This window comes from Pristiophorus japonicus, chromosome 9, assembly GCF_044704955.1.
Source record: "Pristiophorus japonicus isolate sPriJap1 chromosome 9, sPriJap1.hap1, whole genome shotgun sequence".
In the NCBI taxonomy this organism is placed as follows: Eukaryota; Metazoa; Chordata; class Chondrichthyes; family Pristiophoridae; genus Pristiophorus; species Pristiophorus japonicus.
The window spans coordinates 4,735,826-4,748,647 of record NC_091985.1 but is presented as its reverse complement, the minus strand read 5'-3'; the positions used below and the strand labels follow the sequence as shown (position 1 = coordinate 4,748,647).

Here is a 12,822-nt window from a genome sequence, read left to right as displayed (position 1 = left end):
CGGCCACCACACGTTAAATAAATTCACGCCAGTGCACACAAATATCGCAGTGTGGGCTGGCCCGTGCTGCCCCGGGCCCTCGCCTCTTCTGGGCCCCTCACCCTCACTCGCCGCTCCTCCGGCACGATCTCTCACCGCTCCCCCGCCACATACATTCCCACACTTCCGCCACGATCAATCACTGCTCCTCCGCCCCATCCTCCCGCCGCTCCTCCGCTCGCCTCTCCTCTCCTGTACCGGGCCCCGCCGATGCTCCTGCCCACGCTCCAAACCGCGACCTGGGTCCTGATGATGTCGCCCACCTCGACGCCTTCTCACGTTTGTGTCGGCTCGCGCTGGAAGCTGCAGCGATAGCCCCGATCTGCAGAGATGTTCTCTCCTAGATTCCTAAGCATCTGGCCCCTCCTCTTTGCTGCCTGATCCAGACGCCATATTATCTTAAACCCTGCCCCACAGCACGGGTTAACCTCCCCCCGCGACGATGTTGGTCCCAGCACAGTTCAGGTGTAACCAGTCCGGCCTGGACAGGCCCCTCCTGCCCCAGAACCGGTGCCAATGCCCCAGGAATCTGCTCCCCTCCCTCCTGCACCCCGCTGGCACACGGTACTGGGAGTAATCTGGAGATTTACCACTGCCTTTCTTTAATCTACTGCTGAAACTCTGCCTGCAGGACTGCAACCCTGTTCCTCCCTCTGTCATTGGCTCCAGCATGGACCATGACCTCTGACTGTTCCCCTGTTCCTCACAGAATGTCCGTCACCCTGGCACCAGGCAGGCAGCACACCTCGTTCCGGACTCACGCCTACATTTGCAAAAATGCCCGCCCATCCCCTGACTACCAAGTTCCCTGTGACCACTGCGTTTCTGCCCTGTCCTGTTCCCCCGAGCCTCCTGCACTCGCTCCCCGGGGACTCCTCATAACCTGCCTGGTGGTCATCCTCCTCTCGAGCTCTCGCTGTAGGTGACCACCTCCTGAAATGTGCAATCCACGAAGCCTGCAGCTCCCCCCCACCCCCCCGTACGCCAACCGTGTCATGACCCCAGCCGCCCCCCTAAGCCCCCCCAACTCTGAGCTCCAGCATTTGGCAGCCCCTCCTGAATATGTGGTTTTCCGGGAGACACGGGGACTTCTGGAGTTCTCACAGAGCGCAGGATAAGAACATAAGAAATAGGAGCAGGAGTCGGCCATTCGGCCCCTCAAGTCTGCTCCGCCATTCAATACGATCATGGCTGATCTGATTATGGACTCAGCTCCACTTTACTGCCCGCTCCCCTTACCCCTTATTCCCTTATCGGTTAAGAAACTGTCTATTTCTGTCTTAAATGCATTCAATGTCCCAGCTTCCACAGGTTTCTGAGGCAATGAATTCCACAGATTTACAACCCTCTGAGAGAAGAAATTTCTCCTAATCTCTGTTTTAAATGGGTGGCTCCTTATTTTAAGATCATGCCCTCTAGTTCTAGTCTCCCCCATCAGTGGAAACATCCTCTCTGCATCCACCTTGTCAAGCTCCCTCATAATCTTGTACGTTTTGATAAGATCACCTCTTCTGAATTCCAATGAGTAGAGGCCCAAACTACTCAACCTTTCCACATAAGTCAACCCCCTCATCTCCGGAATCAACCCAGTGAACCTTCTCTGAACTGCCTCCAAAGCAAGTATATCCTTTCGTAAATATGGAATCCAAAACTACATGCAGTATTCCAGGTGTGGCCTCACCAATACCCTGTATAACTGTAGCGAGACTTCCCTGCTTTTATACTCCATCCCCTTTGCAATAAAGGCCAAGATTCCATTTGACTTCCTGATCACTTGCTGTACCTGCACACTATCCTTTTGTGTTCGGCTCTGTGGAATTACAATTATTCCAAACTCTTCTCGATTAGCTTTAAGCCAAGTTAACTGTTTAGCAAATAACATAACAGTAAAACTCCAACCACTAACAACACTAAGCAAGGAAAGAAGGACTGTCTGTAACTTCCCCGCGGACTCCGCACTGTGCTGACTGGGAGCTGGTCACTTTGTCTGTTATCTGCCCTGGCTCTCCCGATAGCGTCCGCCTTCAATATCAACACATGGTGATAACTCCACAAGACTGAGTATGTGAGCTAAAACTGGTGACATAAGAACATAAGAATTAGGAACAGGAGTAGGCCATCTAGCCCCTCGAGCCTGCTCCGCCATTCAACAAGATCATGGCTGATCTGGCCGTGGACTCAGCTCCACTTACCCGCCCGCTCCCCGTAACCCTTAATTCCCTTATTGGTTAAAAATCTATCTTTCTGTGATTTGAATACATTCAATGAGCTAGCCTCAACTGCTTCCTTGGGCAGAGAATTCCACAGATTCACAACCCTCTGGGAGAAGAAATTCCTTCTCAACTCGGTTTTAAATTGGCTCCCCCGTATTTTGAGGCTGTGCCCCCTAGTTCTAGTCTCCCTGACCAGTGGAAACAATCTCTCTGCCTCTATCTTGTCCATTCCTTTCATTATTTTAAATGTTTCTATAAGATTCCCCCTTATCCTTCTGAACTCCAACGAGTAAAGACCCAGTCTACTCAATCTATCATCATAAGGTAGCCCCCTCATCTCCGGAATCAGCCGAGTGAATCGTCTCTGTACCCCCTCCAAAGCTAGTATATCCTTCCTTAAGTAAAGTGACCAAAACTGCACGCAGTACTCCAGGTGCGGCCTCACCAATACCCTATACAGTTGCAGCAGGACATCCCTGCTTTTGTACCCCATCCCTCTCGCAATGAAGGCCAACATTCCATTCGCCTTTCTCTTTAATACAACTCCAGAGTGCCTAAGCAGCATGGCAGGCAACCTTTTATACTCCATTGCACGAGGTGTGCAGGTGACCCTTGGGCCTCCAACAGTTGTGCCCTCTGGTGGCAAGTCTTACACAGTTACAATGTTTACATACATAACCAGGATCTCCTCTCTCTGTCTCTCTCTGTCTGTCTCTCTCTCTCTGTTTCTGTCTCTCTCTCTCTGTCTCTCTGTCTCTCTGTCTCTCTCTCCCTCTGACTCTCTGTCTCTCTCTGTCTCTGTCTCTCTCTCTCTCTCTCTCTGTCTCTCTCTCCCTCTGACTCTCTGTCTGTCTCTGTCTCTCTCTCTCTCCAGAATCTAAACCTACCGGTTTAGGCCAGAGGTCAAATAAATTGGCCAATCTTATTCCACTCAGCTGACCTGAGGGCCAAGCTTTAACTCTTGGTCCAAATGGTCAGTCTAATCTGAGCGAGGACATCTTCAAGCCCCTTGTCTGTGTTGGATCTTAAAGGTGAAAGGTCAGTCTAGGCCACTGTCACAAAATGCATGATATTAAATTCACATCGTTGTCTTGTGTTGCAGCCGTCACGGATGAAAGGATTTACCAAGTCACCTCCGATGCAGCGCCTGAACCCGGGACTTCAGTTCCAAGTATGTAGCAGATTGAAGAGGTGGGTGGGTTTGTCAGGGTTACCGTGGGGCCCTCTCTGTGGACACTGCCGCTCCACATTACACAGGCTGCGGGGTCAGTTCTTGGCTTTCTGTAACGGGGTTGAGGCTGGGAGAATTTATTCCAAATCGGTGTATCCCATGGATTGACAAACCAAAAAGAAAGAAAAAGAAAGACTTGCATTTATATATCGCCTTTCACAACCACCGGACGTCCCAAGTCACTGTTGTAATGTGGGAAACACGGCAGCCAATTTTTCGCACAGCAAGCTCCCACACACAGCAATGTGATAATGACCAGATAATCTGTTTACTGATTTGGGTTGAGGGATAAATATTGGCCCCAGGACACCGGGGAAAACTCCCCTGCTCTTCTTTAAAATAGTGCCATGGGGCCTTTTAAGTTCACCTGAGAGCAGACGGGGCGTCGGTTTAACAGCACTCCCTCAGTACTGCCCCTCCGACAGTGCGGCACTCCCTCAGTACTTCCCCTCCGACAGTACGGCACTCCCTCAGTACTGCCCCTCCGACAGTGCGGCACTCCCTCAGTACTGCCCCTCCGACAGTGCGGCGCTCCCTCAGTACTGTCCCTCCGACAGTACGGCACTCCCTCAGTACTGCCCCTCCGACAGTGCGGCACTCCCTCAGTACTGCCCCTCCGACAGTGCGGCACTCCCTCAGTACTGCCCCTCCGACAGTGCGGCGCTCCCTCAGTACTGCCCCTCCGACAGTGCGGCGCTCCCTCAGCACTGCACTGGAGTGTCAGCCTAGATTTTTGTTCTCAAGTCTCTGGAGTGGGATTTGAACCCACGACCTTGTGACTCAGAGGCAAGGGTGCTACCCACTGCTGACACGTTGTCCCATACTGCCTGTGTTGAGGGGGCTATTGTGGACACTCAGCTCACGGTGTGTGACGATCCAGACCAGCAGAGTATCCTGGGGGAGTGTTGACTCATTGAGCACCTCGAGGGAGAGAATGACGGGTCCGAGGATTGACCAACTGCACTGTGCTCAAACACGAGAAGGGAAATCCTGTGGGAGAGACTGTCCATTGAGGGTATCCCCAGAGAGAAGGAGCTGAGGCAGCGAACGGGTGGATGTGTGCGGGGGTCCCGAGGACACGGAAGAGGTAGCTGGTGGAAGTTGTTATACAAGCGATCATGGTCCTACATGTGAACATGGGTGGAGATGCAGAGGGCAAAGTGCATGGGGCCGTGTTGGTAAACGGGGGAAACAAGGACAGATAGGATTAGGGGCAGTGTTGTTGGCTGGGCGATATCCCATCGTCAGATGGGTTTCATGCACGCTGTGCAGGCGATATTATGTGGGACGATCGAGATGTTGCAAGGGGAGGGTTGGAGGGAGAGAAAACAGAGGCTGTGACTCACGATGAGAAGCAATGAGCCGGAAGGTGCAGAATAGGGACGTGTAGAGGGACTATCGGGCTGGCTAAAACATTCACCGGCTGGATTTACCGGTCGTTTGTGCTGCGGGTTTCACCGGGTTTTGCCCCTCCGCGGGGAGGATCGGAGCGGGGAGGGTGGCGAGTGACGGGGAAGATCAGGGCGGTGGGGGCGGCGAGGTCTCCAGCGTCCGATCGCGATCCTCTGGGCCCGTATTGCGGGGTTTAGACGCCCTGCCGGGGAGAATTGGGCCTGGTGTGTAACGGCTCTGGTTGTGACACCGGCCTGAGTTTGGACTCGCTCCCGCCTGCCCTGACTCACCCTGACACGGCCCGCGGTGACCCGCCCCGCCCCGCGGTGACCCAGCCCATCCCGCGGTGACCCGCCCCGCCCCGCGGTGACCCGCCCCGCCCCGCGGTGACCCAGCCCATCCCGCGGTGACCCGCCCCGCCCCGCGGTGACCCGCCCCGCCCCGCGGTGACCCAGCCCATCCCGCGGTGACCCGCCCTGCGGTGACCCAGCCCATCCCGCGGTGACCCAGCCCATCCCGCGGTGACCCAGCCCATCCCGCGGTGACCCAGCCCATCCCGCCCTGCGGTGACCCGGCCCATCCCGCGGTGACCCGCCCCGCCCCGCGGTGACCCGGCCCGCCCCGCGGTGACCCGGCCCGCCCCGCGGTGACCCGGCCCGCCCTGCGGTGACCCGGCCCGTCCCGCGGTGACCCGCCCCGCCCTGCGGTGACCCGCTCCGCCCCGCGGTGACCCGCTCCGCCCCGCGGTGACCCGGCCCGCCCCGCGGTGACCCGGCCCGCCCCGCGGTGACCCGGCCCATCCCGCGGTGACCCGCCCCGCCCCGCGGTGACTGCCAGGGACAGCACAGTGATCTAGCGGTGAGGGGGATAAACTGCAGAACAGGTAAGTTCCAGGGTTTTTTAGGTTAGTTTATTGCGGCAATTTGCGTTGGGGTTGTGGCCAATGTGTTTCAGATTTTCCGCCTGCCCAGGCCCTCTAACCGAGCGCTCCTGGCCCTGTGGTAAAGTTGGCAAAGGTTCCGGTTTTTGCGCCACGAATGTGGTACACCGCCTCCCTTCGTGGTGTGCCCCGGCACAGGGCCCAGGCGTCAAACCCGGGGCCCAGGCGCCAGACCCGGGGCCCAGGCGCCAGACCCGGGGCCCAGACGCCAGACCCGGGGCCCAGACGCCAGACCCGGGGCCCAGACGCCAGACCCGGGGCCCAGACGCCAGACCCGGGGCCCAGACGCCAGACCCGGGGCCCAGACGCCAGACCCGGGGCCCAGACGCCAGACCCGGGGCCAGACACCAAACCCTTCTCCCCGGGGCAGGTGAGGGAACTCACAATGGGATGGTGATTTTCGACTTGTGTCCAATGAATGACACGTCCGGGAAGATTAGATTTAGTGATCATCGTGCAGTTGGGCTCGAATTTCCATCCAGAGTTCCCCTGCTGTAACGTTACTGGGAGATCAATGGAGACCTTGTCGAGAAGGTTGGGCTCATGGAATTCAGAAGAATGAGAGGTGATCTTATCGAAACGTATAAGATTATGAGGGGGCTTGACAAGGTGGATGCAGAGAGGATGTTTCCACTGATGGAGGAGACTAGAGCTAGAGGGCATGATCTTAGAATAAGGGACCACCCATTTTAAAATTGCGATGAGAAGTTTCTTCTCTCAGAGGGTTGTAAATCTGTGGAATTCGCTGCCTCAGAGAGCTGTGGAAGCTGGGACATTGAATATATTTAAGACAGAGATAGACAGTTTCTTCAATGATAAGGGGATAAGGGGTTATGGGGAGCGGACAGGGAAGTGGATCTGAGTCCATGATCGGATCAGCCATGATCGTATTAAATGGCGGAGCAGGCTCGGGGGGCCGTATGGCCGACTCCTGCTCCTATTTCTTATGTCATCATACTCTTCCAAGTATGTGCTTCATGACTTTACGTGGGTGCAGTGCCTGCCTGTGACATCGCCAGTGCCTTCACGTGTGCTTGTCCTGTCTTCGCTTTCCGATGCTTTGCTCAGTGACTGCCGCACTTCCAGCGATCGCCGTCACATCCTGCTGGAGCCCAGGGGTGAGGTGTGGGATCGCCCTGTGGTACGCAGACCAGCGATCCTGTGCCGTTTCCAGACGCTGGCCAGCGTCGGCTTGCCGTGTACCGTGTGCTTTGCCCGTGCGGGCCCCCCCCCCAGCCCCCGCCCCGTGCTGTGTTTTGTTGCTGATTGCTGTGTTTTTCCGTCTGCCGTCCGACCCGCCCAGGTGCCAGAGTCTCTGTGTGCCAGCTCACCGCACATACCTTGCTCTCCGACCAACGAGGCACCCAGTGACGCCGCGGAAACCTCGCCTCCGAAGCTGTTCCGGCGGCTCAGCGTGCGGGTAAGAGCAGCTTGCTTGCGGGGACCACGTTTTGTTCAGCGGTGTGTTTGTCGGATGTTCGACCTCAAACCGGGTTGGGAGTGGTGCTCTGTGCCTGTGCGAGAGGGGACGACTAGGGGCGGTGTCGCTGTGTGAGCGCCGGGCCTCAGGTGGAGTCTCCAGCGGGCAAATCCAATTCCCCCGCCCGAAGTTGACAGACCGGCGTTAAAGCTGGCGTCCCACGGTACCGGAGAATCAGGAGGGCCCACTCACTCTCGCCACAGGAGGCAGCCGGCACACCAGCTGGGAAAACAGGGAGGGTGAAAAAAACCCCGCAAACATCTCCGTCCCACACTCTCACACACACACACACTTCCCCACTAGTACAACTAATTAATAAACGCTGAAATAATTAACGTCAAAACACTTCCGCTGGTCGCCGGGCGATTGCGGCCGAGCACCGCAATGTTCCCTCCTCCTTTCCCAGGCGGTCACGGACACGAACCAAACATGGCGGGAGAGGCGCCCAGGGGGCGCTACACGCTGGGTGACATCATCGCGTGGGGAGGGGGGGGCGTTAGAGGGCGCAGCGTTACCTCACCGTGCCTCCACCAATGACCATCGCGGTGAGTCGGGAGGCGGGGTCACCGCCCATCGCCGGCGGTAACCGGCGGCGTTATCCAGGGAGTTTCGGCCCCTTGCATTCATATAGCGCCTTTCACGACGACTGGACATCCCAAGATGCTTCACAGCCAGTGAATACTTTTCGAGTGTAGTCACTGTTGTAATATGGGAAATGCGGCAGCCAATTCGCGCACAGCAAGCTCCCACAAACAGCACTGTGATAATGGCCAGTTAATCTGGTTTTAGTCCTGTAGGTTAAGGGATATATTTTTGCCCAGGACACCGGGGATAACTCCACTGCTCGTCTTCAAAATAGTGCCCTGGGATCTTTTATGGCCACCTGAGAGAGTAGGTGGCTCCTTGGTTTAACTTCTGATCCGATAGACATCCCCTCCGGCAGAGCGGCGCTCCCTCGGCACTGCCCCTCCGGCAGGGCGGCGCTCCCTCGGCACTGCCCCTCCGGCAGGGCGGCGCTCCCTCGGCACTGCCCCTCCGGCAGGGCGGCGCTCCCTCGGCACTGCCCCTCCGGCAGGGCGGCGTTCCCTCGGCACTGCCCCTCCGGCAGAGCGGCGTTCCCTCGGCACTGCCCCTCCGGCAGAGCGCCGCTCCCTCGGCACTGCCCCTCCGGCAGAGCGGCGCTCCCTCGGCACTGCCCCTCCGGCAGAGCGGCGCTCCCTCGGCACTGCCCCTCCGGCAGAGCGGCGCTCCCTCGGCACTGCCCCTCCGGCAGAGCGGCGCTCCCTCGGCACTGCCCCTCCGGCAGAGCGGCGCTCCCTCGGCACTGCCCCTCCGGCAGGGCGGCGCTCCCTCGGCACTGCCCCTCCGGCAGAGCGGCGCTCCCTCGGCACTGCCCCTCCGGCAGGGCGGCGCTCCCTCGGCACTGCCCCTCCGGCAGAGCGGCGCTCCCTCGGCACTGCCCCTCCGGCAGAGCGGCGCTCCCTCGGCACTGCCCCTCCGGCAGAGCGGCGCTCCCTCGGCACTGCCCCTCCGGCAGGGCGGCGCTCCCTCGGCACTGCCCCTCCGGCAGAGCGGCGCTCCCTCGGCACTGCCCCTCCGGCAGAGCGGCGCTCCCTCGGCACTGCCCCTCCGGCAGAGCGGCGCTCCCTCGGCACTGCCCCTCCGGCAGAGCGGCGCTCCCTCGGCACTGCCCCTCCGGCAGAGCGGCGCTCCCTCGGCACTGCCCCTCCGGCAGAGCGGCGCTCCCTCGGCACTGCCCCTCCGGCAGAGCGGCGCTCCCTCGGCACTGCCCCTCCGGCAGAGCGGCGCTCCCTCGGCACTGCACTGAAGCATCAGCCTAGATTTTTGTACTCCAGTCCCTGGAGTGGGACTTGAACCCGCGACCTTGTGACTCAGGTGAGCGTACTGCCCACTGAGCCACGGCTGGTATGTTGGGATGGACCTAGTGCTGGAAATGTATTGCTGCCCAGTGTTGTTTGACACTGACCCCGACTCTGCTCATTCCGGAGACGTCCTTTAATGTTTGCTGTGGTTATTACGTTCAGCCTCTGTACCCGTGGCCCTGATCTTCGCTGTCGTGTTGCTGTGCGCTTGATGTACATTTAACAATAAAAGCAGCGGCTGATTGAGTTCCGCGGTTAGAAGCCAGACTTGGGGTTCTGTTTTTGTCGCCTGACGCCGGGCGTATTCCGGGGGATCCGGAGCGTGTTGAGGGTAAAGGTCACCGTCGCTGCCTGGGCGATTCACCTGACCGAGCGGGTTAACCGCCCGCTGTCTGGACGCGCCCGGTTATCATCGCGCGGGAATCCGTCCGATAATGGTGGGGCAGCCAATCTAGGCCCTCACCCGGGGGCCGGTGGTGGTGGTGGTGGGCGGGGGGGGGGGGTCAAGCCTGAAGGAAGGCCTCCTCCGAGGTTCTCGGCAGGCCATTCAGTCCCCAGGAGCACTGCAGCGGAGGCTAACTCTCTCTCTGCTCATACAATGCCTGTTTCAAGCTCCGCTAGGGGGAGGGGGTTATCGGAAGCTGAGAACCCAAGGCTCTCCTCACTGTGTGTCTCGGGACACTGAGGCTTCGTGGAGCAATTACCACCATGAGATGGTCCGGAGATGAGGGGGTTGTCTTATGAAGAAAGGTTGAGCAGATTGGGCTTGTACTCATTGGAGTTTAGAAGTGTTATACCTGTCGTGTACTTATGAATGACACAACAAGGCAATATGTTGTACTTGAACCGTAGTGACCTTGGTCGTTTATTCCAAAGTCCAGAGTGCTGTGCATGCATTGTGTGCAGCCTTTTATACTGGGCCCTGCCATCAGGGCAGGAAACCCCCAGTTGCACCCTCTAGTGGTCCCAGCATGTATGTACACAGTGTAATCCTTATTGACAGTACATCAGGTAAACAAGTCTCCATCTTGTACAATTTCACAGTGACTGCACATAGAGTATATCCATAGTCAGCATATACAACAAGGAGAATGAGAGGTGATCGTATTGAATCGTATAAGACCCCGAGGGGGGCTTGACAGGGTAGATGCAGAGAGGGTGTTCCCCTCATGGAGGAATCTAGAACTAGGGGACATAGTTTCAGAATAAGGGGCTGCCCATTTAAAACGGAGAAGAAATTTCTTCTCTCAGAGGGTTGTAAATCTGTGGAATTCTCTGCCCCAGAGAACTGTGGAGGCTGGGTCATTGAATATATTTAAGGTGGAGATAGACAGATTTTTGAGCGATAAGGGAGTAAAGGATTATGGGGAGCGGGCAGGGAAGTGGAGCTGAGTCCATGATCAGATCAGCCATGATATTAAATGGCGGAGCAGGCTCGAGGGGCCATCTGGCCTACTCCTGCTCCTATTTCTTATGTTGTTACATTCACAATCCCAGCAGTGATCAGCCAGCATGGAGTATGAGGCCGTTCCTGATCTCGGTGCCTCGGCAACACAGCACACACTCACTGACCCATTGGGCCGTGGGCGCGTGGTTGAGCATGCTGAGATCGGGCAGGGAGAGCCTGTCGTTCGATCAAGCTAACCCGCCAAGAGGACACAGCTGTGTTCTATCGCGCTCCTCCGTCTCCGGTGAAAACCTTTGCCGTGGCGTGTTTGTGGCCAGACACTGATTAATTTCCCGGGTTTCACAGGAGGCCGACCTGATTGGTGAGCTTAACAGCAAGGAAGACGCGCAGAAACTCAGGGAGATGGAGCAGGTCAAGCTTCAGGAAAAACTCCGTCAGCAACAGCGGGAGATGGCGGAGGATAAGCGGTGGCTGGAGAAGGAAGAGAAGCTGCTGGTAAGCTGCATGGTTAACAATTTGTGCACAGAGAAGACACTTTATAGAGAATCACAGAATGGTTACAGCACAGAATGAGGCCATTCGGCCCATCGAGCCCGTGCCGGCTCTCTGCAAGAGCACCTCAGCTAGTTCCACTCCCCTGCCCTTTCCCTGTAGCACGGCAAATTTTATTCCTTCAGGTACTTATCCAATTCCCTTTTGAAAGCCATGATTGAATCTGCCTCCACCATCCTCTCAGGCCGTGCATTCCAGATCCTAACCACTCGCTGCGTAAAAACGTTTTTTTCTTTTATCGCCTTTGGTTCTTCTGCCAATCACCTTAAATCTGTGTCCTCTGGTTCTCGACCCTTCCACCAATGGGAACAGTTTCTCTCTATCTGCTCTGGCCAGACCCCTCATGATTTTGAACACCTCGATCAGATCTCCTCTCAACCTTCTCTGCTCCAAGGAGAATAACCCCAGCTTCTCCAGTTTATCCACGTAACTGAAGTCCCTCATCCCTGGAACCATTCTCGTAAATTCCCTCTGCTCCCTCTCTAAGGCCTTCACATCCTTCCTAAAGTGCGGTGCCCAGAATTGGACACAAGACTCCAGTTGTGGCTGAACCCGTGTTTTATACAGGTCCATCATAATATCCCCACTTTTGTACGCTATGCCTCTATTTATGAAGCCCAGGATCCCGTAAGCTTTTTTTAACCGCTTTCTCAACCTGCCCTGCCACCTTCAACGATTTGCACATATACCCCCAGGTCTCTCTGTTCGTGCACCTCCTTTAGGATTGTACCCTTCAGTTTATGTTGCCTCTCCTCATTCTTTCTACCAAAACTTCGCACTTTTCTGCATTAACTTTTATCTGCCGCGTGCCCGCCCATTCTACTCCCAGGGGATTTCCCTGCTGTGGGAGCTAACTGAATGTTTCTGACAGAATGTGGCAGGTAAGACAAGTTTCCAGTTCAGTTGCTGTGTGCTGACAAGGACTGTGACCCACAGGGAGTCTCTCAGCCTCTGCACAACTCAGCTTGTCAGTGTCACGTGAAAACCGATTACGCTTTTCAGAAAGTGCCACATAATCGGTTTGCCGGCAAAGTTGAAGCCCTGGAATAAAAGGGACAGAGGCAGCATGGATACGGAATGGGCTCAGTGACAGGAAACAGAGAGTAGTGGGGAACGGTTGTTTATCGGACTGGAGGCAGGTATACAGTGGTGTTCCCCAGGGGTCGGGACTGGGACCACTGCTTTTCCTGATATATATTAATGACCTGGATGTGTGTGTACAGGGCACAATTTCAAAATTTGCAGATGACACAAAACTTGGAAGTATAGTGAACAGTGAGGAGGTCATAGACAGGCTGGTGGGTGGGCGGGCACGGGGCAGATGAAATTTAACGCGGAAAAGGGCGAAGTGATACATTTTGGTGGAAAGAACGAGGAGAGGCGATATAAACTGAAGGGTACAATCCTAAAGGGGGTGTACGAACAGAGAGACCTGGGGGTATATGGGCACAAATCGTTGAAGGTGGCAGGGCAGGTTGAGAGAGTGGTTACAGTAGTTTACAGGATCCTGGGCTTCATAAATAGAGGCATAGAGTGCAAAAGCAGGGAAGTGATGATGAACCTGTATAAAACACTGGTTCAGCCCCAACTGGAGTATTGTGTCCAATTCTGGGCACCACACTTTAGGAAGGGTGTGAAGGCCTTAGAGAGGGAGCAGAGGAGATTTACGAGAATGGTTCCAGGG

General features: G+C 56.4%; 1 protein-coding gene across 3 annotated transcripts in view; it reads left to right on the top strand.

Moving 5' to 3' along the window:
- The window catches only part of LOC139272919 (protein-tyrosine kinase 2-beta-like), a 256,360-nt gene that overhangs the window by 199,946 nt on the left and 43,592 nt on the right, over window positions 1-12,822 (top strand). For 2 of the 3 annotated variants that reach the window (XM_070889028.1, XM_070889029.1), the window contains exons 23-25: window positions 3,355-3,423; window positions 7,119-7,235; window positions 10,932-11,081. In XM_070889028.1, the coding sequence (XP_070745129.1) occupies window positions 3,355-3,423; window positions 7,119-7,235; window positions 10,932-11,081 (336 nt within the window). The remainder of the gene's footprint in view (window positions 1-3,354; window positions 3,424-7,118; window positions 7,236-10,931; window positions 11,082-12,822) is intronic. The other variant, XM_070889030.1, reaches the window with a different exon arrangement.